Below are 23,760 nucleotides of genomic sequence, written 5' to 3'. Positions count from 1 at the left end.
GGGCTTGGAATTGGTTCTGGTCAGCTGGGACGTCAGGTCTGGGAGCTTTCCCCAAAGCAGTGCCCAGGGCTGCAAACTTCTCCCCCAGCAGTGCCCAGGGCTGGGAGCTCCCCTCCCAGCTGTCTCCCCCTGCTGCTGGAGAGCTGAGCCCCACCCTGATGTGTCTGACGCCAGGGCCTGCTACCGACCAGACAGGGGGATGGGATGGGATTTGTTACATGAAATACCCCCCAGGTTTGTAACGTTCCTGCAGGCTGGGACCCCACAGCCCCACGGTAACACTGATGCCCCGTCCCATCCCACTGTGGGAGCCAGAACTGGGGGGTGAATCTGACCCGGGGGGTGTGAATCTGGCTCAGTGACTGGCTGCATCTCCCCCCTGCATGGAGCAGAACCCTGGCCCTGGGCCAGCAAACAGCAGCAGCCGGGGGAGCTCACCTGTCACTGCAATGGGGATATTTTGGCTCCTCTCCGATACAAAGTCTCGTCCTTTCTTTTCATCTTTCCAGCGCCAGTATTCACAGCTGTACACCCCCACGTCCGACATGGCCACACTCAACAGCTGGATGGAGGCCGTAGAGCCGTTGCGGATTGATGGAATTTCCTGGGGTTGGTTTTTCTCTCCACCCCTGTAGAACTGGATCCCAGACAGATTGGACACCCCGGCAGCTGAGCACGTCAGGGTCACGGCTTCCCCAACAAGGTAGACAGGCCGCAGTGGGGACACGGTGAGCTGAGGGGCTGGAAGAGACAAGGGGGTTGGGGGAGGAGACGGTTCCAATGTGGGCAGCTGGTGACAGAGGCAGAGGAGGAGCCAGGGGAGGGCAGAGCAGGGAGGGATCCTTGGCACAGACCCCAGTCAGCCCCAGCTCCATGCCCGGGAACCACGTCCCCGCTGGTCCAGGCAACCCCTGAGCAGCAGAGATCTCCCTGTGGGACCCTGTGGACCAGCCTCCCCTGCTGGGTACCGGGGTGGGGGGGGCAGCTTGTCACTTTACTGGATCTTGAGGGGAGCAGCCAGATCCCTGCTGCACCCATAGGTGTGGGTGTTGGCCCCAGGAATGGTATAGAAGGGGGCCATGTGAGGTATTGAATAGAAGCTTATTATCTGATAATCCTATGTACGCTATTTATGTGGTTGTATAATGTCTGTGTGTGTAGTTAGGAATCTGTAATCTGTGTGGATACTGAATATTTCTCTGCATGTGGTTGAGCATTGGGCAGGGCCCGGGCCTGTGGACATGCTAATTAGCGAGGCCTTGTGGGACAATGGCTCTCAATGGGCCAAGGACACACCTAAAGAATGAGGGTGGAGACCTAAGAGCTGCAGCAGAGAGAGGCTGAGGACCAGGTGACCTGCTGCATACCAGAAGAGGCCAGGAAGAAGGTATAAATAGGCCATGTGGGGGACTCCATTTTGTTCTCAGCTCAGCACTTCATCCCAGAGGCAGCAGTGCAGGGATCGAAGAGCCAGGAAGACCTGTGAACCCATCCTGATCGTAGGATGTGCAACAAGAACTTTTAAACCAGCAGCTGTAACATCTCTGCTAGAGCCTGCATCGAGAACTGGGAGATTCGGTGCATGTAACGTACTATCCTTTAACAACCTCACTCTCGTGCTTTTCTTTATTGTGATAATAAACCTTTAGTTGTTAGATGCTAAAGGATTGGCCCAGCGTGATTTGTGGGTAAGGTCCAGAGGGTAAATTGACCAGGGATCTGTGGCTGGTTTCTTGGAGCCGGACAGAATTTGTTCGGGGTAGGTGGGATTGGGTGCTAGGACCCCCCACCTGTGTATGAAGCCCAGGGCCATCTGGGGGATGGGCCAGGGGGATCCAGGCTCTGGGACAGAGTTGAGGCCAGAGAGGGTCTGGGAAGCAGAGATCAGTTAGCTACAAACAAAGGACCCATAGTGCTGTGAGCTTCCCCACAGCAGTGCCCTGCCACTGCCCTGGGGGGACCTGCTGAGGCATCACCGTGTGTCTGAGATGCTGGGAATGGCTGGAACAAGGACAGGGGTGGGGCTGTGGTATTGTGGGGGCTTTGGATTCCCAGGGACTCGCCCATCCAAGAGCAGGAAAAGGGCTCACCTGCTATGGAGATGGGGACGGAGCTGCTGTTCTCAGAGATTCGTTGATTGGATCCCTGTGTCCAGTGCGCACAGGTGTAGGTCCCAGCTCTTCCCTTCTCAGCCGTGAACTCCAGCATGGGATATGGACCGGACTGTAAGACAGTGCTGGGGCTCTGCTGCCCTTTTCCATAGAAGAATCTGCATTCTGGAGCCTTCCCTCCCTTGGGATCTGCGCACTGGAGTTTAACCCTCTCCCCTGGGAGATACACTGTGTACGGTCGGTCCGGAGATAGACTGGGGGCTGGTAGGAGACCTAGGACAGAGGCAGAGGGTCAGGTAAAGGGAGAGGACCAGAGTCCCCCACCCAGCCAGTTCCAGCCAGTGGGAACAGAGGACTGATGAGAGGAGCCCAGGCATCCAGCTTACCTGGGACCAAACAGGAGGAGCCATGGGGCAGATGTTATAGGGCGACCGGCTGGCAGCAGGGGGTTTGTGGGGCGGGGAGAGAGCAGGCAGAGCCCGCCTGGAGGCAGCAGAGAGCGGGATACACTGGGGCTGCCTGTCCCGGGGCCGGCTCTAGGCACCAGCAAACCAAGCACATGCTCGGGGCGGCACATCACCAGGGGCAGCATTTCAGCCGCCCCTGAGACACTGGCCGGAGAACTCCTGATCTCCTGACTCTTATCGCCCGACGCGGGGCTGCCTGTGGCCGGCCAAGCAATGGGCGAGGAGGTGGAGCGCGATGGGCCAGCAGTGAGCCATCCTCCTCAGGCGGGGTGCGCGGGGCAAGTTGCGCTCGCAGCCCTGCAGTGATTGGCTGAGGCGCCAGGACATCACGGTTCAGGGGCTGCCTCGCTGCCTTCCCTCGGCACCAGGGAGAAACGTGCCCCCTCTAGTTAGCGCGAGAGGGTGTCGTGGCCGGGCGGGTTGGGGCGGCCCCGACAGGACCACGGGCCACGCGCTGCTCCAGTCTCCTTTCTGGCACAGCTGCCACTGCCCAGCACCCAGCGGCCACGGGGCGGGGAATGCCCGAGGGAGCCTCCCATGAAGCAGACTCGGGCGCTGGGGATCGTTCGCGCTCCTCTGACTGGCACTAGCCAGAGTGGCCCAACGTGCAGGGGGCATCATGGGCTCTGCGAATAGCAGTGGCGCCCGGGCGCTACGGCCCTGCTGGGCGAGCCGCTCTCCCCGGGCTGTGCGGGGCAGGCTGCACAGAGCGATCCGGGTCGGGCAAAGGGCAGCCCAGGTCTCCGCAGCCAGGGACCGCCCTGCGAGCCAGGTGCCTTCAGTCATCGCTCCGCCTGCCTTGCGCTTACTAGTGACCCCTCCGGCCGGAAAGGGCGCCCTTGGCCAAAGACTTTGCAGGAGTGTGGGGGGGGGACATTGGCATATGGGGGGGCGACTCTCCCCCTTTTCTCTGCCTCAGTGCTGGGCGCGGAGGGAGGGGAGAGCTGCAGCCTTGGTGGGGCCGGGCGGAAGGAAGGCCCTGCCCACACCGGGATGATTCAAGCAGAGGTGCCTAGGCTGAGGGGAGGGGAGAGCGACTTTGCAGCCCGATCTGGTTGGTCTGGCGGCGAGGAGCTGCTGGAGGGGCCTCGCCTGCCCCAGCTCAGAGATTTGGGGGGGGGAGGTGATCCTGGCCTTGGCCTTTATGTTTCCCGGTTGTGTCCGCGCACATCCCCGGGGGACCCGGGCCACTTGCACCCCTTCCCCAGGGTGCTCCGATGTTTTTGCACATGCTGTGGGGAGGGGACACGAGGGTTTGGTGGGCAGAGGGAAAGGAGACGGAGTTCAGTCAGTGGGGGGAGGTGGGAGAGGGGAGTGGACTAGGTCCGGTGGGGGGGGATCGGGTTCGGATGGGAGGGAAGAGAGGGTGCAGGGTGGATCAGGTGGGGGACAGAAGGGGGGCAGTCTGGGTCAGGTCACTGAGGGGTCGGGTTTGCCTGGGAGGGGGAGAAGGTAGAAACTGGGTTCGGTGAGTGTGGGGGGGGTTAGGATGTGTCTGGAGGGGACACAGGACGTAGGCTGGGTTTGGCTGGAGGGGGGTGGGAGTCAAAGAGCCGCCAGGTGAAAGGGGCATTTTCCTCCTCAGTGCCTGTCCTGCAGCAGTGGGACAAGGGGTTGGGAGGGGGGAGCCAAAAAATGTTTTGCTTGGGGCGGTAAAAAACCTGGAGCCGGCCCTGGCCTGGCCTGAGGCCCCGGGGAGTTTCCTGTGCTGGGCTCAGCCGAGTCCCGTCTGTCTAGAGAGCTGGGCTCCATGGTGTGACGGCGCCCACGGCAGAGACAGGCAGGCACGAGGCTCAGAGCGGATCAGGGAGGTGCAGGGGCCACACCCTTGAGACGGAGGGAGCCCCTAGAAAGGGGTCTCGCACGCCGAGCCGGGCCCAGCTGGGGAAGGACGGGCTGGGGAGCAGGACGGGAGGCAGCCCGGCGGGGATGGAGCTGTGGGGAGAAGCTCTCCCGTCTCCCTCTGGCCGCTGGAGGCTGGAGGGGAGGTCTGGAGAGACGCAGCTGTGCCGACCACCCCAGGAGGGACAGGGGAAGGGCCCGGAGGAACACCAAGGTGGGGAGGAGCCTAGGAGGCCGTTGTGAGGGTCTGAGAGAGCAGATCTTAGCTGCTCCCCACAGGGCCTGGGTTGCAGTGTCTTTCTTGGCCCTCTGGGAATGGTGGGAGGTTTCCCCCAGAGCATGCAGAAGCACAGCTCAGTTTGAGAGGGTCTCCGTAGGGAAGGTGCCGGGACACCTCGTGCTGCGGACAGCCAGGTGCTATTTTGCATCAGATGATAGGACCCATCCCCCAACCTTGCAGGCGGATGCACAGCGCCCACAGGCAGGAAATCCAGGAAGAGGGACGAGCCCCCTCTTTCAAGACGTGTTGTCTCTTGCTAGCGACCCATCCCAGACCACTGCGCACTGTCTGGCGGGTGTGTCTGCAGTGTGCACACACGGTTAAACTCACACATGGCCAGCACTGCTGATATGAGACATCGGCATGCTCTATGCAGACGGACCATCAGCCGACAGCCGACCTGCTGCAGGCACTGAGCAGAAATGGGGAAGCTCGGGCGGATGTGGGGCAGGGAGGGGGGAGTTTTTCCCCCCATCATGTTTCCCGTGGGGTCTCTGCAGAACCTGCATTTACTGCCCTGGGTCTGTGCCCCTGGCCCTGAGACCTCGGTGGGAGCCCAGAGCTGGGGCAGAGAGACACCCCCCCTCCACACACAGCCCCACAGCAATGCGCCCTGCCCAGGGGCACTTTGAGCTCCCTCCTCCCCATTACACTGTCTCCACGGCCTGTCCAGCCCTCACTCTTTTTGCTAGCGCTGCCCGTGAGGGGCCGAGTAGAGCCCATGGGGATGGGGCAGCTTCTTCCCTGTGGCCCGGGATGGGACCCACCCAACAGACCCTCCCAGCAGGCACCAGATGGGGTCACTTCCACCCCTCCCGGATGTCAGGGGATGCTCCCCCCTTCCTTGCAATTCCAAGCACCATGGTGTGAGAGGAGCAGGACCCCAGCCCCCCTGCTGGGACCCCTCTCCCCTTCCCCACCCCATGGCCAGCATCCCAGGGAGGCCAGGAGACCTCGTTACCTGCAGTGGACACCGGCCTGGGGAGACTCTGGAGCGAGGCTGCAAGAGAAGAGACAGGAGAGGGGGTGAGAGCTCTGGGGAGGCGATGGGGATGCAGAGGGGCATGTGAGGCAGAGCTGGGGGAGTCTCCAGACAGACACACACACACACAGGAGGCTGGGGGCCGAGGGGGGCACTTACCCAGAAGAGGCAGGAGCAGAGTTAGCTCCATGCTGAGCCGGTGGCGCCGGGCTGGGAGCTGGGTGCTCGGCTCAGCAGAGGAAGTCGCAGCCTCAGGCGTGGTCACCGCTCAGCTCAGGGCTGGCGAGACGCTGGTGTGCGTGCGCAGGGTGTGAGGAGCGGAAATGAGCATTTCCTGGGCATGACATTGCAAGGGAGGGTTTCCAGTCCCCAAGCCCTGACCCCATGGGAAGGGACTGACCCTCCAGTGGGTCTGAAGGGCTGAAGGCTGGGTCAGTGTGACGGACCGGGCCGGGTCTGGGCACCACTGAGGGTGTCCGCTCAGGGCGAATGACTCAAATTCAGGGCTCCTTACAGCCCCCAGACTGGAGACCTTCCCAAATAGGCCACACACCAGTCCCACAGAGCGCTCCAGCTGCCTGCCTGGCCAGCCTGAAGCCTCACAAGCAAAACCCCCCTGACACCCCAGCTCTCTCTGTGCCCCAGATGGCCCCGGGCCTCATACACAGGTGAGGGATTTTAGGACCCAATCTCACCTACCCCGAACAAGTTCTGTCTGGTTCCAAGGAACCAGCCAAAGTTCCCAGGTCAGTTTACCCTCTGGATCTCACCCACAAGATCACGCTGAGCCAGCCCTTTAGAATCTGCAATCTAAAGGTTTATTATTACAAGAAAGAAAAGCCTGAGAGTGAGGTTGTTAAAAGATAGTACATTACATGCAGCGAATCTCCCAGTTCTCCATGCAGGCTCTAGCAGAGATATTATAACTCCTGGCTTAAAAGTCCATGGTGCACATCCTATGACTGGATGGTTCCACAGTTCTTCCCAGCTAGTGATTCCCTGCGAGGCCGCATCTGGGGTCAGGAGCAGAGCTGAAGACCAAGATGGAGTCGGCCACATGGCCTATTTATACCCCCTCCTGGCTTCTTCCAAGCTGGAGGGAGTCACATGGCTAGTGGCCAGGTGTGTCTTTGGCCTCCAGAGGTCCAATGTTCCCTGGAGACTTGCTCATTAGCATGACCATGGGCAAACATTCCCGGCCCATTGCTCTGCTCAGACAGGGAATCTTTCAGCATCAACACAGAGTCCAAATTTATAACTTCACACCAGATATTATACAATTACAAGAAGAGCATATATAGAATCAGAAGAAAGTAAGCTTTCATTTGACACCTCACACGGCCCCCTTTGTACCAACATTTGGAGCAACCCCCCCACCCCCCGCTCCATTGGTGCAGCAGTGATCTCCCTGCTCCCCTCAAAATCCAGTAACGTGACAGTCAGGACGAGCTGGGGAAGGGCTGGGGGCGAGGAGTAGAAAGGGGGCAGCCCGGCTGAGATGGGGCTGTGCGGAGAAGCTCTTCTGCCTCTTTGTTCATCCCCTCAGGGGAGAGTCTTTCAACTGGCCCAGCTGGGAGGACCCATCGTGGGAGGAGAAATCACCACAGGGCCTGTGGGTCTGCCATCAGCGCTCAGGTGCAGGTCCAGCTATGAGGGGGCGTCCCAGATCTGAGACCCCTCTGCTCCACCCAGCCAGACCCTCCTGCCCCGGGTGCTATTTTCACGTCTCAGGAGGGAAAGAAACCGACATTTTCCCGTCCCCATGAAACTTCCCCTCAGTGACCAGCCGTGTCATTCTGAGTCCTGTGTCAGCTCTTCGCACCGGGAGGGATTCACATTCACCTAACAACAATGGTCACTGAGACCAAAAACCTCGCCCCGTGTCAGACGCTTCCAGCCCTAAAACAAAAATTATTTTCCGAAGCTCAATTGGTGCCCTAAATCCTACAGCGATAGCCACACCTGTAGCCTGGGCTGTGATAATTTTTCTACATATGTATTAACTAGGGAAAAAGAGTACGCGAGTGATCTGCAGGTTAAAGCCAGCGAACAAATACACACCAGTGAATTACCATCTAAACCTCCAGAGATTGGGAGGACGGGACCAGTTCACATACAAGTCTCGACTTCATGGTCTGGGGAGCTAACAGCCAAGAGTTCTGTGCTCTGACGTTCCACAATGGTTTGTCTGATGTCGAGGGAGTTTAGCTGGGCAGGAAATAGCCCCTGCCATGGGAAACACTTACTCATGTTTCTCTGCAGATTGTGTGATGTGCAGAGGGCCATGCAAACACGAAAATAGCCCCTGATAAGATGTGGTGTAGCCATTCTCAGTGCAACTGCAACACACAAGCATTTTCTTCCCTTCTAATCACTACAGACATTCGCGTGAATCTAATACCGACATCTCTGAGAGTGGGGAAGTGTTGGCAGCTTTCTAGCACACGCCCCACAAGTCATCACTCACAGGCTGGCGTGAACCAAAGGAAACCCTTTTTTTATTGGTTTGATTCGAATTTCACTCCAATGACTCCTGTGACTAGTTTCTCCCCCTTGGCATCATTTGTGATCACAATTACTGTTAAGTGACTGACATCATCAATACATCCCTCAGTGCCGTGTAGCTACCCTGATTACAGAATGCATCCGTTGTGCTAACATTGCCTGTCAATATTAGTAACTCCTCATAGTTATCAACTGCAGCGAGCAGTTCTAAGCATCCTAAGGACATAAGAACATAAGAACAGACGAATTGGGTCAGACCAAAGGTCCAACCATCCCAGTGTCCTGTCTGCCCACAGTGGCCAATGCCAGGTGTCTCAGAGGGAGTTAATCGAACAGATAAAGATCAAGCGATCTCACTTCTGCCATCCATCTCCACCCTCTGACAAACAGAGGCTGGGGACACCATTCCTAATAGCCATTCATGGACTTAACCTTTATGAATGTATCTAGTTCTCTTGAACTCTGTTCTAGTTCTAGCCTTCACAACCTCTTTCAGGCGAGGAGTTTCACAGATTGACTATGCGCTGTGTGAAGAAGAACTTCCTAGTTCTTATATTATGGGAACAAGTAAATCACTTCTCCTTAGTCACTTTCTCCCCACCACTCATGATTTTATAGACGTCAAACCTATCCCCCCTGAGTCTCCTCATTTCCAAGTTGAAAAGTCCTATTTCTTTAATCTTTCCTCATGGGGGACCCGTTCCAAACCCCTCATCATTTTAGTTGCCCTTCTCTGAACCTTTTCCAATGCCAGTATATCTTTGTTGAGAGGAGGGGACCACATCTGTACACAGTATTCCAGATGTGGGAGTCCCATGGATTTATATAAGGGCAATGAGATATTCTCCGTCTTTATTCCTTTTGTAATGATTCCTAACATCCTGTTTGCTTTTTTGACTGTCACTGCACACTGCGTGGACGTCTTCAGAGAACTATCCACAATGACTCCAAGATCTCTTTCCTGATTCATTGTCGCTAAATAAGCCCCCATCACATTGTACGTATAGTTGGATTATTTTTTCCAATGTACGTTACTTTACATTTATCCACATTCAATTTCATTTGCCATATTGTTGCCCAGTCACTTAGTTCGGTGAGATCTTCTAATCCAGTGGTCTCCAACCTTTTTACACCCAAGATCACTTTTTAAGTCTCAGAACAGGCGAAGATCTACTGCCCCGCCCCTTCCTTGAAGCCCCGCCCTCTCTATTCTCCTGTCCATCACTTGCTATCCCCAGCCCTTATGCACTCTGTTAAACAGTTTATTTTTAAATTATGCAATATATAAAATTAAAATCACATGTTTATAGTTATGAAATAAATGGTCTGTTTTTAATTCATGCTATTGAAATGTCAAATGAAGCATTTACAATTCTACATTTTGTTCTCTGCTATTTTGTAAATCTAAAATCAAGTATTGAGAATTATACATTTTTTCTTCCAATAACAAAGTCTCAGTGTGACACCCATGACTGAACAGTATCTGCCAGTGTCTTGAAGTCTGGGTGGTAGTCTGAGATTGCTGATCGTATACAGTCCATCAGATGGGCATCTGTGATCCTGCGCTCAGCTGGGAAGCTTGCTCCAGCACAGCTGGAACTAGACGCAGCCTCCCTGCGCTGAGCGCAGGGCAGCCGGGCTGGAGGGAAGAGAAGTAGCTGCCCGGTCAACTGGCCATGGTGCTCAGCCAGGGTGCACCAAGCTCCACGTGGGCAGGCGCAGAGGAGAAGCCGCCGATCAGCTGGAGCGCGGGGCAGCCGCTTTCAGCTGAAAGCCACAGTCAGCTTGCTAGGGTGTTTCAGCCCTCCCGACCTCCCAGCTCCCACCATTCCTCACAGCTACTCACCTGTGTTGTTGCTCGGTGAGTAGCTGCTCCTCAAATGAGGAAATCTAATGTAAATGTACTGTGCAGGCGTGCAGTTCAGAGAGGGCTCAAGAGCTACTCTTAGAGCCCCTGAGATCTATCGGTAGATCGCGATCTGCTGGTTGGTGACCACGGTTCTAATCCATCCCAATACACGTCCTTTGCCATCAGCTGCTTTCTGGGCATCCTCATGACTCTCCCCATGTCAGCCCACCTCTTCTCTGGGTCTGTTTTAGTTACGAAGCAAGTGGCGGGCCCTGGGGAATCCGAGCCCAGAGAACACGCCAGAGACACGGATCCCAGGCGTGAGAAGAAGCCATCAAAAGCTGGAGCAAAGCAGATGAACCCGGTAACATGAATGGGTCCATGGACCTCAATTTGTGCTCAGTCCTGAGAGGCAGCGGCCTGGCTGGGGTAATCTCAGAGCGGGAGCTGTGTTAATCTGTCACTACAAAGAAACACCGAGAGGTCCTGTAGCACTGTGGAGACTAACAAATATATAGATACAGTACTGAGAGCGTTTGTGGGCACAGCCCACTTCCTCAGACTCCGCTCAGCTGTGGAAGTGGGTTTTGTCCATGAAAACTCATGATTCTGTGTCTCTATATTGGTTAGTTTCTACGGGCACAGCTGCAGCAGAGGAGCCTTAGCCCAGTAGGGCAGTGACGGGGCTGGGGAGGGTTTCTAGTCAACGGGATGGGGCTGACCCCACACTGGGTTACAGACTAGAGGCTGGACCGGAGGGTCTCTGTGCCAGGCCCTTCCCTGAGGGGATGCCCAGCCAGACCCTCCGCCAGGCACCGACCTTCCAACCCGGGTGCCATTTTCACGTCTCTGCAGTGCACGGCAGAAGTACGGAGGACTCAGAGCTGCGCAGTTTCAGGATGTGGATGGCTCTATGGCTTCACCCCCACACAAGGTGCCCCCCTAAAATGGGCTCTTGCACCGAAAGGGGTTCCCCCAGGGATTGTATGAAGTGGAGAGAGCTCACACATCCTGTGACTCTGAGACACCAGGGTAGTTAGTTGGTTTCTCGGGGCAAATCAGGACAAATTGCTTCAGGACAGGGCTGTTCCTAGCCTAGTACTGAGGATCCTCCCCTCTAGGGCCAGTGAACCAGTCACACGGCCCTTCTGCTCAGCACACCAGCCAGCACAAAGTCCTACAACCCCCTTAGACACGCCAGCTTTCATATTCCCACTCACAGCGCCACGTCTTATACCGCCGGGAGGTGGTGAAAACCGGCCCCACCACATCCTCACAGGTTCTCCCCATCCCTGGGGACCAACCACAGGCCCATGTCAGTTTACACCTCACAGAGCTCACTGGGCCCGGCCTTTATCACGTAACATCTGAAGATTTATGAATAAAAGCAAGAAAACAAAGAAAAACAGGGAGAGGAATCCAACCATGCAGAGCAATCACATCATTCCAGGCACAGCGCGGTAACAGGGACGGAACGATCTTCTTCCCTCAGCCTCTGGGACACAGCCTTTATCGGGAGGGGCCATCGGTGCTTTAGGGCTCAGATCCCAGCAAAGCGGCTCCCGAAGTGCTGAGCTGGGGGGAAGAGGAGCCCTGGACCTTGGGGAAGGAATCCCGTTGTTTTCAAGGTGGGAATGCACGTCCCAGGGCACTGTGTGACATACGAGGGGTCCCCTGTCCAGGAAGGACTCCGTCCTTTTCCGGCAGCAGCCACTGCTCACAGGCTGGTGTGAACGCTCCTGGAAAAGCTTCTGTGTTGTGGATCGGTGCCACGTCAAGCCCCTCGTCAGCCACATGCTGCGGTTTACACACCCAGACACCCTGGTATGGCCAAGCTCCCTGCCGAGGGCTCTTGAAGCAATCATTTCCAGGAGAAGAGCAGAGCCACAGTCCGTCGCTTCGCAGACACACATGGCACATGGGTGTGAGCGGCACAAGTAAAGTCAAGGAACCACAGACTGGCAGAGACACCTCCGCCAGGCACGTTGCACCAGGCTTGGGGCAAACACACAGCGGGGTGGAGCCTGGGACCCGTGTCTGCTCTCACAATCCACTAGCCTCCCGCCTGGCTCTGGCACTAAGGGGACAGAAGGAGCTGGAGGTCAGGCCAGGCCAGCTGGCGAAGGGCTGGCGGTGAGTGGAAGGGGGCAGCCTTTCTGAGATGGGGCTGTGGGGAGAAGCCCTCTGGATACTGGAGGCTGGAGTGGAGGCTCTGGAGAGACACAGTTGTGCGACAGCCCAGGGCAGGCTGGAGGGGTTTGTTTACTTGCAGGACAAGCCAGTCAGCTGGACCCCAGGCAGCAGTGGGAGACGAGGAAGATGAGTTCAACGATGAGGAAGAAGGTGCTGCCCACCACCAGTTTCCGGGCTCAGGGGAGGCCGCGAGCTGCAGAGAGAGGAGAGTCTGGACTGGAACCAGCAGGCGCATGTCACAGCGGATCACAAAACACGTGATGTCTGTGCCTCCCGCAATCCTGGCCAACTCCCCTGGATCTCAGGCACTGAGACGTAGAACCCGCCCCCAGACCTTCTCTGTCTGACAGGTGGGCACTGACCCCTGATCCTCCCGTCCGAGTGTCTGTCCCGCCCAGGACAGCTTCTCCACCAGCACCCTGCCCCCTGACCTTGCCCCACATCTCTGTCGGTGCAGTTGGGTAAGGGTTAGCTTAGGAAGGGGCATTTGGATAAGTCCAGGGGAGATGTAAGGAGCTAAGAGCTCAAAAGGTTCTTCGGAGGCTCCAGCTGATAATGCCACAATGGGGAGGTCAGACTCTTTGTTTTCTGTACCTCTCACCTCATCCCACCTCTCTTTCCCAGGAGAGCTCGGTAGGACTGTTCTCCTCCAACAGGAGCCACCCAGAAAGCCAAAGGAATGAGGTAGGGACGGACGCCTCACCTGTCCTGGGGTTACTCATGGGGATGTTCACAGACTGGCTCCTGGAGGACGGGACCCACCTCCCGCTCACGTTCTTCTCGTACCCGCAGGTGAAGTCGCCCATGTGGCTGGGACCGGCCTTGAGGACGCGGGTCACAGAGACGTTCACAGAGCCAGAGCTGGGCTCCCCTGCGTCGATCTCAGACCCTGCGCCCCTGGGGACCATCTCAAGTCCATCCTTGTAGAAGTGGAACCTCCACTGGCCGGTGTCCCCGGGGGCCGTGCAAGTGAGGAGCAGGGGGGGCCCTTTGCTCACGGGTCCGGACGGGGGATCCCCACTCGGTGCCGGCTTGGAAGAGGAACCTGTGGGGAGCAGGAAAAGGGAGGGGTCAGTGTGGGACAAAGTGGAGCTGGTGCCCAGAATTCAATGTACTCAGAGCAGACCCATGCTCTGTCTCTAGAGCCTCCTGCTTCACTTCAGGACCCGGGGCCGGATTAAGGGGAGGGGTAGCTGGGCAGCTGCCTGGGGCTCCAACCTATGGGGTATGCCTGATGGCAGCTGTAAGGGGCACCGCACGCCTGGCCATGCAGCACCCCTTAGAGCTGACATCAGGTGCCACACACCCGATTGCAGCTGTAAGATGCACAGTGCGCCGGTGGGCAGGACCACACATGCACCATGCGCCCGGGGGTGGAGTAGCACATGCATCGCACGCCCACTGCCCGGGCTGCAGGAATGGCTCGAGCCGACCCTGTCAGAACCCAGAGGGTTTGGGCACAGACATGAGGGAGAACTGGGCTGGGGGATGGGTGGCGTCCCTCAGATACACTGTGGTGCCCCCACGTTGGATCCGGCAGCCCAGCGAGTGGGGAACAGGCTCTGCAGGGAGGTACCCGAGTTGCCCAGGGCTCAGCATGAGAGACAGAGGAGGGGGTGCCCTGATGGGTCTCTGCAGGGGAGGGAAGGGGAGGAGAGAGGCAGATGTTACCAGGCCAAATTCATGTCAGGAGTTAGAGGGGGATGGAGAGTTCTCTGTGGGACACGCCCTGCGCCCCTGCACCTCACTGAGCCCTGCAGGGGCAGGGCCTCTCCATGAGGAACTCCCTAGCTGGGCTGGGCTGCCCAGAGCATGTGGAGCTCCCACACCGGCTGGGGGGGCACGGCTCCATGTGGTCGCGCTGAGGCTGAGAGGTCCCAGGTGGATTCTGCTGCCAGTGTTACACAGAGCGAGAGTGGGGGGTCCTGCCACTCCCTTGGCACCAGGCATCACACTAGAGACCATAAACCAGCTCTGATGCCCCCTCCAACCTCAGAAGAGCCCCCAGGCATGATGCTGCCCAGACAGGGGTAGAAACTGCCTTGGTGGGGCCCGGTGTGGCGCTGAGGGACTGAGCGGCACCTCCCCATGGCTGGAGGAGAGACCCCACCCAGGCGAGCAGACCCCAGCAGACAGAGGGGCTCACCCGTCACTGCTATGGAGATGGGCTGGCTCCTCTCCGATTCGATCTCTCGCCCGGACTCTGCCCTCCAGCACCCACAGGTGTAGGTGCTGGTTTGCGGCGGCGCCGACAGCCGAACGGAGGCGGTGGCCTGGTGCGGGCGGAGGCAGAGTTCCTCGGGGAGCAGTGTCTGGCCGTCCTTGTAGAAGCGGATCATGGAGTCGTTGGGCGCCCCCGCGGCTGAGCATGTCAGGGTGATCGATTCTCCAGCAACATAGCCCGGCTGCTGTGGGGACACACCGAGCTGAGGGGTCGGGAGCGGAGCTGGGAAGGACAAGGAGGGGAAGAGATGGGTCCAACTTGAGAGGCAGGTGGCAGAGATGAGCCTCCGCACCCGGGGGAGTTCTATCATCGAATCATCGCTGGTGACGTAGAACACAACTGTGTCCGGAACTGGTCACTGTGCCCCTCACCAACTCGGCCCGCCCAGCATGGCTGAGAGCCACTGACGGCTACTCTCTGGGGAGGGTCTCCAGCCAGCTGATCCGGTAGGCAAGCGAGCTGCCCTCGGTAGCAGTCGCGATCTAGCATAAGAGAAAGCCACGAACTAGCGAACCCCCCTTCCCCTCCCTTCCGATCCACATGGAGTTTGATGAGACACGGACCTACAAAACCAGAATAGGGGCCCATTTGAATTTAAAACAGAAAGTGGGGAGACATGGGCTGGTATGTGTAAAGCCATGGTAGAAACGGAGGCTCCAAAGATCAGTAATAAAAGAAATCCCAAACTTTGCAATGAATGGCTCGGAGATGGCTAAACAGCCTGGCACTCTGCTTGCCTCCCCGGTACAGGAAAACATCAGAGAACTAGAGGAGGTAACACAGTCAATAGGCCACTGGAAGCACAAGCAGCCCAGACGCATGATCTGCTTGAACGATTAAAAGAGGAAACGCAGAGATTTGGAGACAGCTGTTGAAACTTTGCAAAAGAAGAAGGTGCCGTCCCCTGCTACTGAACACAAAACTCATAGTGCTTTCGCAGTGCCTGAAGGAGGGGGACAGAAATCAAACAAGGTGGCCCTGGCACAATTGAAAGATGAGCCGGGATCCACTGCATTGCAACCACAATCATGCTGAAAGCCAGGTTCTGGTCCAACAAAGACCTAGACTGGTGCCTGTCAGAATGGAACAAGTCAGTGTCCGGGAGGGTCTGTCCAGACTGTCCAAGGATCGGTAAATCAAATGAAGGGGAAAATTGACAGTTTCACAAAGTATATGAGGAGACAGAAGCAGCAATGTAATCGCAGGGGAGAGAATGAAAAAGCATCTGAATTTGGAAAGCCAAGACTGAGCAGGTGAACATGTAGAATTGATGTATTAACACAGGGAGGTGCCCCAAACCAGTTAACTGCAGAATGTAAAGGCGCTCCTGCAAGCTGTTTGAGATGTGGACAAAACCAACAGACAGGGCTAGCCTCCAACTACACAGCCCTTAATTCGAACTACTTAATTCGAACTAGGCGTTAGTCCTTGTGGAATGAGGTTTACCTAGTTCGAATTAAGCGCTCCGCTAGTTTGAATTAAATTCGAACTAGTGGTTTGTATGTATAGCCGCTATGAAAGTTAATTCAAACTAACGGCTGTTAGTTCGAATTAACTTTGTAGTGTAGACATACCCTTACACAGTAGCTACAAAATGTGTAAACACATTCTCTAATTCTTTGTTAGTACCAGTCAGTATCTGGGTCAGTGACACTGCGTCCGAACCAAGCCACGTGTCTTTCAAAACAATTTCGTTTAGTGTCTGGATACCTCTGCTAAATCCTGAGACAGCAATATTTGATATATTGATTACTGTCCATTCCATAGCTTGTCGGAAAGGCAACGTCCATTAGAAACAGCTTGATCTATGTCTACTCCCCATGTGTCACAGAGCCGGAGAAAAGCGGCTTATTCCTACTTTCAAGTAAGAAATCCTCTGGAAAAGGGCTTATTTTCCGGAGAATCGCGTCTAGACTGGCACTTTTCCCCGGCTTATCCCCGAGCCGGAAAAAAGTGGCAGCCATGTAAATGCAAATGCCGCGGGGGATATTTAAATCCCCCGCGGATTTGCAATTCCGACTTGTCACATTAGCATCCCTTTTACGGAAAGGGATGCCAATGTAGACGTAGCCTTATATATCAAGGCTCATTTGTAATGTCCCTGTTCCACATTTGTGTTACTTCTTATACACATAATCTCGTGGGACGCACTGTCACAAGGCCTGTCCCTGGATTCCGAAACACTCAGCCCCCTGCCGATAACGATACAGAGAAGAACTGTCATTGCTACCACAAGCGCCAAATCACAATACCTGACTGGAAAACAGACTGTTCTAAGGTTGTGCCATATCTACACAATGTTTATCGTGTGCCCCCACAGTCTGCTGTGGAGACTGAGTGCACACAGCACGGAGCACACACGCAAGCAGCCTTCTGGTCATCATCACCGACAGAGCTAGAGACATGTCCAGACGTTGCGACAGTGACTCCTGGCCCCTGCGCACTAAGAGCGTTGCTGGACAGCTGCCTGGAGAGCTACACTCAGCAGGTAGGAGCTGGTGGATGCTTGTCCATGGGAAACACTCTGTATGGCGCTGAAACTGCAGGGCTGAGGGCTTGGGATTGGTTCTGGTCAGCTGGGACGTCAGGTCTGGGAGCTTTCCCCAAAGCAGTGCCCAGGGCTGCAAACTTCTCCCCCAGCAGTGCCCAGGGCTGTGAGCTCCCCTCCAGGCTGTCTCCCCCTGCTGCTGGAGAGCTGAGCCCCACCCCAATGTGTCTGACACCAGGGCCTGCTACCGACCAGACAGGGGGATGGGATGCGATTTGTTACATGAAATACCCCCCAGGTTTGTAACATTCCTGCAGGCTGGGACCCCACAGCCCCACGGTAGCACCGATGCCCCGTCCCATCCCACTGTGGGAGCCAGAACTGGGGGCTGAATCTGACCTGCTTTGGTCCCAGGAGCTCAGTGACTGGCTGCATCTCACCCCCTGCATGGAGCAGACCCCGGCCCTGGGCCCAGCAAACAGCAGCAGCCTGGGGGGGCTCACCTGTCACTGCTATGGGGATGTTTTGGCTTCTCTCCGATACGAACTCTCTCCCATTCACACTGCGCCCGTATTCACAGCTGTACACCCCCACGTCCGACATGGCCACACTCGACAGCTGGATGGAGGCCGTAGAGCCGTTGCGGATTGACGGGATTTCCTGGGGTTGATTTTTCTCTCCACCCCTGTAGAAACGGATCCCAGATAGATTGGGCACCCCGGCAGCTGAGCACGTCAGGGTCACGGCTTCCCCGGACACGTAGACAGGCCATAGTGGGGACACGGTGAGCTGGGCGGCTGGAAGAGACAAGGGGTCGGGGGAGGAGACGGTTCCAATGTGGGCGGCTGGTGACAGAGGCAGAGGAGGAGCCAGGGGAGGGCAGAGCAGGGCGGGATCCTGGGCACAGACCCCAGCCAGCCCCAGCTCCGTGCCCAGGAACCACGTCCCCACCGGGCCAGGCAACCCCTGAGCAGCAGAGATCTCCCTGTGGGACCCTGTGGGACCAGCCTCCCCTGCTGGGTAAATGAGGGGGTAGCTCAGCCAGCAAGGACTGGGGGGGCTTGTGCGGCTGAGAGTGGAGGCACAGACCAGGCTGCCCTGCAGTAAGTGCAGGTGCCAGTGACGGGCCTCACAGCCCTGGGTGCCCCTGGGGAGCATCACACACCCCAGCTGGGATCGGCCCCATTGACCCCAATGGATCTACAGCCCATTAACCCAGCTGGGATCGGCCCCATTGACCCCAATGGAGCTACGGCCCATTGACCCCAATGGAGCTACGGCCCATTAACCCAGCTGGGATTGGCCCCATTGACCCCAGTGAAGCTTCAGCCCATTGACCCAGCTGGGATCGGCCCCATTGACCCCAGTGAAGCTACGGCCCATTGACCCAGCTGGGGACATGGCCCCATGGAGGCTGGTGGGGCTGTGGCTCATGTACCTCAGCCTGGCTCTCCCTGCAGGCTCCTTGGAGGCCCTTGAAGACTCTTGTGGCCTGAGCGTGTCTCTCATTCTCGTCAGTGACTCTGAGCTCAGCCCCGGGCCCAGCAACAGCATGGTGGTGGTGTGGGGAATAATGGGGGGGGGAGTTTCACACTCACATTAGAGGCTCTGCAGGGCATTGGGACCTTTTCACAGTTGGGGAGTGCTGGGCTGGGGGGTCCAGTCCCCAGACCCTGACCCCGTGTGACGGGCACTGGCCCCGCACTGGCACTGAGAGGGTTAACAGGGGCTCTGGGGCTTGTGGTAGCAGAACCGTACGTGTTAGTGACCCCGGGGCAGCCATGCATGGCAGGGAACAGGCTCTGTGGGACGGGCCCAGGGGACTCAGGACTCTGGGATAGAGCTGGGGCCAGAGAGGGGCTGGGAAGCAGAGGTCAGTTAGGGTATGTCTGGCGACAGAGGCATGTAGATTAGGCTACCCGGCATAGGGAAATGAAGCAACCATTTAAATAATCGCCGCTGCATTTAAATTTAAACGGCTGCCGCGCTGAGCCCATCAGCTGTTTGTCGGCTCAGCACACTAGTCTGGACGCTCCACAGTCGACATCAAAGGCATGAGTCAACCTCCCGGGTAAACTTCGCCCCACGAGGCATGCCTCTGTCGCCACAGCAAAAGCACAGCTTGCACACGGCAGGGTGGACGTTTTCTTGCGCAAGACATAGCCTGAGTGTTTGAGATGCTGGGAATGGCTGGACTAAGGATGGGGGTGGGGCTGTGGTATTGGGAGGGGTTTGGATTCCCAGGGACTTGCCTGTCCAAGAGCAGGAAAAGGGCTCACCTGCTATGGAGATGGGGACGGAGCTGCTGTTCTCAGAGATTCGTTGATTGGATCCCTGTGTCGAGTACGCACAGGTGTAGGTCCCAGCACTTCCCTTCTCAGCCATGAACTCCAGCAGGGAACTTGAATGAGACTGTAAGACAGTGCTGGGGCCCTGGTGCCCTTTTCCGTAGAAGAATCTGCATTCTGAAGACTTCCCTTCCTTAGGAACTTTGCACCAGAGTTTAACCCTCTCCCCTGGGAGATACACTGTGTACGGATGGTCCGGAGTTAAACTGGGGGCTGGTAGGAGACCTAGGACAGAGGCAGAGGGTCAGGTAAAGGGAGAGGACCAGAGTCCCCCACCCAGCCAGTTCCAGCCAGTGGGAACAGAGGACGGATGAGAGGAACTCAGGCATCCAGCTTACCTGGGACCAAACAGGGGAGGAGCCATGGAGCAGATGTTATAGGGTGACCGGCTGTCAGCAGGGGGCTCGTGGGGCGGGGAGAGAGCAGGCAGAGCCCGCCTGGAGGCAGCGAGAGCGGGATGTGCTGGGTCTGACTGTCCTGAGGCCCCGGGGAGTTTCCTGTGCTGGGCTCAGCTGAGTCCCGTCTGTCTAGAGAGCCGGGCTGCATGGTGTGACGGCGCTCACGGCAGAGACAGGCAGGCACGAGGCTCAGAGAGGTGCAGGGGCCACACCCTTGAGATGGAGGGAGCCCCTAGAAAGGGGTCTCGCACACCGAGCCGGGCCCAGCTGGGGAAGGACGGGCTGGGGAGCAGGACGGGAGGCAGCCCGGAGGGGATGGAGCTGTGGGGGGAAGCCCTCCCGTCTCCCTCTGGCCACTGGAGGCTGGAGGGGAGGTCTGGAGAGACGCAGCTGTGCCGTCCGCCCAGAGAGGGGCTGGGAAACAGCCGAGAGCCGACCTGCTGCAGGCACTGAGCAGAAATGAGGAAGCTCGGGCGGATGAGGGAAGGGTGTGAGAGTTTTTCTACCCATCACGTTTCCTCTGGGATCTCTGCAGAACCTGCTTTTACTGCCCTGCTGGGCAGTGCTGGGTTTGTGCCCAGGGACTGAGCCCTCAGTGGGAGCCCAGAGCTGGGGCAGAGAGACCCCCCCACACACACACACACACAGCCCCACGCTGATGGGCCCTGTGTGAGGGGGGCTCTGAGCTCCCACCTCCCATGACACTGTCTCCATGGCCCGTCCAGCCTTCGCTCTCTTTGCTGGGGCTACCCCTGAGGGGCTGGGTCGTGCCCATGGGGATGGGGCAGCTTCTCCCCCACGGCCTGGAATGGGACCCACCCCACAGACCCTCCCAGCAGGCACCAAATGGGGTCACTTCCTCCCTTCCCGAATGTCAGGGGATGCTCCCCCCTTCCTTGCAATTCCAAGCACCATGGTGTGAGAGGAGCAGGACCCCAGCCCCCCTGCCAGGACCCCTCTCCCCTTCCCCACCCCACCGCCAGCATCCCAGGGAGGCCAGGAGACCTCGTTACCTGCAGTGGACACCGGCCTGGAGAGACTCTGGAGCGAGGCTGGAAGAGGAGAGAGGAGAGGGGATGAGAGCTCTGGGGATGCAGAGGGGCATGTGGGGCAGGGCTGGGGGAGTCTCCAGACAGACAGAGACACACAGAGGGGCTGGAGGCCGAGGGGGGCACTTACCCAGCAGCGGCAGGAGCACAGTTAGCTCCATGCTGAGCCGGTGGCTCCGGGCTGGGAGCTGGGTGCTCGGCTCAGCAGAGGAAATTGCAGCCTCAGGCGTGGTCACCGCTCAGCTCAGGGCTGGAGAGACACTGGTGTGTGCACGCAGGGCATGGGGAGAGGAACTGAGCATTTCCTGGGTGTGACATTGGGGGCTGAGCAGGGTCTCCACTCCCAAAACCCTGACCCCGCAAGATGGGACTGAGAGACTCTCCCGTCTCTTTTTTCATCCCCACAGGGGAGAGTCTTTCAACTGGCCCAGCTGGGAGGATCCGTCGTGGGAGGAGAAATCACCACAGGGCCTGCGGGTCTGTTGTCAGCGCTGTGGGGCCAGACCTTGCCATGAGGGGGGCCTCAGCTGTGATTCCCCTCCATCCCACCCAGCCAGACCCTCCCGCTGGGCCCCGACCTCCCAACCCGGGTGCTATTTATCGTCTCTGGAGGGAAAGAAACCGACATTTTCCCGTCCACTTGAAACTGCCCCTCAGTGTCGTTCTGAGCCCCGTGTCAGCCCGTCGCTCCGGGAGGGATTCACATTCACCCCGTGGCAAAGAGCTTTCGGGATTTGCTTTCTCATCCCTTCCCTTGCCCCATGAAACTGCCCCCATGGTGGGAAATGCACCCTACCAAATAAACCAGCCCCCCCCCCACACTCTCCAATATCCCCCTGGGCCCCAAGGCGGGAGAGGACCAGTGGGGATATGGAGTCTGACCTCCTGTGTCACGCAGGCCTGGGGCGTCCCTGAATTGATCCCCCGTGTCCCAGAGGCGTCTCTGAGAAGGGGAATGGGGGCCGGATTCAGAACCAGCCTGCCTGGAGAATCCCCCCGGCCCCTGGGCAATTCTTCCTCTGGGTCATTGCCCCGCCATTACGATCTGATTTCCAGGCTCTGAGGTGGGGGAGCGGGCAGACCCCGGCCAGAGACGGCGCTGTGGGCGGCGTTAAGGACACTGTGTGAGGAGAAGGACCGGCTCTGCGAGCGAGAGCTCACGTTGGGAAACGCCCTTCAGAGCGGCCGGGCAGCAGGCCCCGTGGCAGGGATTTTAACGTGAAAACGGCAATTTTGTGTCAAACAAAATGGAGTCATCACCTTTGACCCCTTGGACTCCATCTTGGGCTTTGCCCCTCCCCCCATAGCGCGCAAAGCGACTGTTAGGGAACCGGTTCCAACCGGATTTTCCCGCCTTGCCGAGAGTTCCGCTCCCCTCAGGGCTCCCGCCAAGCAGCCTGGGAGACGCCAGTCGCTGCCCCACAGGCAGCCAGAGCCGGGTCCCCTCCGACACACACCCCCCTTTACCACTGTGGGGGGAACAGGGGCACTCGCCCCCCATGTCCATACCTGGCCCAGTCCGTCACAAGGCTCTGGGAGGGGATGGGGACACAGGAAGGGCTGGGGGAGTCTCCAGACAGACACACACACAGAGGGTCTGGGGGCCGAGGCCGGCACTTACCCAGCAGAGGCAGGAGCAGAGTTAGCTCCATGCTGAGCCGGTGGTGCCGGGCGGGGAGCCGAGAGCTCGGCCGAGCAGAGGAAGTCTGGTGTTTTAGATACCGCTTGTAATGATATAAGTGGGAGCACTGGCTGTGGGGGTCTGGAAGCACAGGAAACAGGAAGGACGGGGAGGAGATGGGCCAGGCTGATTGGACCCACCCGCACCCTTTCTGCAAAGCCGAGCGTCCAATTGCTTGTACTGCCTGGCTCCATACGTTTGAGACTTATCCGCTTGCAATCGGTGCGATAGAGATTTCTGAAGAAAGCAAGCGTGCTCTGCTAATCCACTGCCTTGGAACAGAAGGGCGGCGTGTATTTTACACTTTTCCCCTTGCAGATGATAAATCTGAGACTGCACTCATTGCACTGAAGAACGTATTTGTGCCAGAAGAGAATGTAGTAGCTAATTGCTACAGATTTCACCAGTATGAGCAGAAAGTAGCTGCGGCCGCCCCTGAGGCAGCCAGAGCCGGGGCCCCTCTGACATGCACCCCCTCCGCCCTGTGGGGGGAACAGGGGCACCTCTCCTGTTAGGCATCCCCGGCCCCATCCACTCACCCGCCTCCCTGCTCCGCCTGCATCTCTCTCCTCCCCCTGAATAACAGCAGGGAACCCCTCAGCTGACCCCTCAAAGGCGCTGTGGGGCCCACGGGCTGAAGGCCCCAAGTCACTTTCAAGTGGCTGTCCCCATCGGTCACTAGATCAGATCCTTGTTTAGGGGACTCCTTACCTTGACTCTCTGACATGGCCAGGATTAACCCAGCTGGGTCCAGGTTTCACGCCTGCTTAATAAGTCACGGCATGGCTAGTTTCTTTGCTGTTTGACTTGCTGGCATGTTACCTCCCTGCCCCCAAATTCCCTGATTTTGCATCATTCCTTAATACGTCTTCTCCTGGTTTGCTTTCTACACAGCCCATCTTCGTTTAGGGAACAGAAGGAGAGTTACAAAACAATGGGACAGATCCTGGATTAGAGGACCGGGGCTGTGATCTTCAGCACAGAAAAATCAATCGGATGCCCCACATCCATGCACCTTATTGATCTTTTAAAACTCTACATGCTCACACAGCCATTCGATTAGGGTTTCCTGGACTCAGTAACGCACGTGGACTCCTGGGTCCTTTAACAGCCTTAACATGGAGTCACAAACAGTCCCATGGTCTCCCCAGCCCATCTCGCCTCCCAGACACACTCGACCTAGCCACAATGGTCAATGAGACCAAAAACCACATCCCATGTAGGATGCTTTCAGTCCTAAAACCAGGCTTATTTTCAACACAGATCGATTGGTGCCCTCACTCCTACAGGAAAATCCACATCTGTAGCCAGAGCTGTGATAAGTTTTCTACAGAAATATTAAC

At 57.5% G+C, this 23,760-nt stretch overlaps 2 protein-coding genes and 1 long non-coding RNA gene across 3 annotated transcripts in view; 1 reads left to right on the top strand and 2 right to left on the bottom strand.

Annotated features, from left to right (window-relative positions):
• LOC102457980 (Fc receptor-like protein 5) overlaps positions 1–6,256 on the bottom strand; it is a 12,425-nt gene extending 6,169 nt beyond the window's left edge. Inside the window, exons 1-4 of the mRNA XM_075912296.1 lie at positions 5,842–6,256; positions 5,662–5,700; positions 2,091–2,384; positions 439–741 (exon numbers count right to left, since the gene is read on the bottom strand). Of these exons, the coding sequence (XP_075768411.1) occupies positions 439–741; positions 2,091–2,384; positions 5,662–5,700; positions 5,842–5,872 (667 nt within the window). The 5' untranslated portion in view covers positions 5,873–6,256. The remainder of the gene's footprint in view (positions 1–438; positions 742–2,090; positions 2,385–5,661; positions 5,701–5,841) is intronic.
• LOC112547090 (uncharacterized) overlaps positions 1–22,260 on the top strand; it is a 25,005-nt gene extending 2,745 nt beyond the window's left edge. Inside the window, exons 2-4 of the long non-coding RNA XR_012898159.1 lie at positions 12,854–12,913; positions 13,022–16,941; positions 21,144–22,260. This is a non-coding gene — a long non-coding RNA (uncharacterized LOC112547090). The remainder of the gene's footprint in view (positions 1–12,853; positions 12,914–13,021; positions 16,942–21,143) is intronic.
• On the bottom strand, positions 6,391–23,760 carry LOC142821385 (leukocyte immunoglobulin-like receptor subfamily B member 1). The gene is made up of 9 exons (XM_075912295.1): positions 22,358–23,760; positions 20,867–20,997; positions 20,701–20,739; positions 19,628–19,726; positions 19,221–19,514; positions 17,445–17,738; positions 14,376–14,675; positions 12,933–13,274; positions 6,391–12,422 (listed from the first exon to the last, which is right to left on the bottom strand). Exons 2-9 carry the CDS (start codon positions 20,895–20,897, stop codon positions 12,406–12,408), a joined length of 1,416 nt encoding a protein of 471 aa, XP_075768410.1. The 5' UTR covers positions 20,898–20,997; positions 22,358–23,760; the 3' UTR covers positions 6,391–12,405.

Source organism: Pelodiscus sinensis, chromosome 30, assembly GCF_049634645.1.
Source record: "Pelodiscus sinensis isolate JC-2024 chromosome 30, ASM4963464v1, whole genome shotgun sequence".
In the NCBI taxonomy this organism is placed as follows: Eukaryota; Metazoa; Chordata; order Testudines; family Trionychidae; genus Pelodiscus; species Pelodiscus sinensis.
Note: the sequence above shows the minus strand (reverse complement) of the source record. Positions and strands in the feature narration are given on the sequence as shown.

What these genes read in the sequence shown, in the direction of transcription:
- LOC142821385 (XM_075912295.1), bottom strand. Translation starts at nt 20,897, where the DNA reads ATGGAGCTAACTGTGCTCCTGCCGCTGCTGG. An exon ending in CGTCCCCATCTCCATAGCAG is followed by an intron (nt 17,739 to 19,220) that starts GTGAGCCCTTTT and finishes TGTCTCTTCCAG; the next exon opens with CCGCCCAGCTCACCGTGTCC. An exon ending in CATCTCCATAGCAGTGACGG is followed by an intron (nt 13,275 to 14,375) that starts GTGAGCCCCTCT and finishes TGCTCCCCACAG; the next exon opens with GTTCCTCTTCCAAGCCGGCA.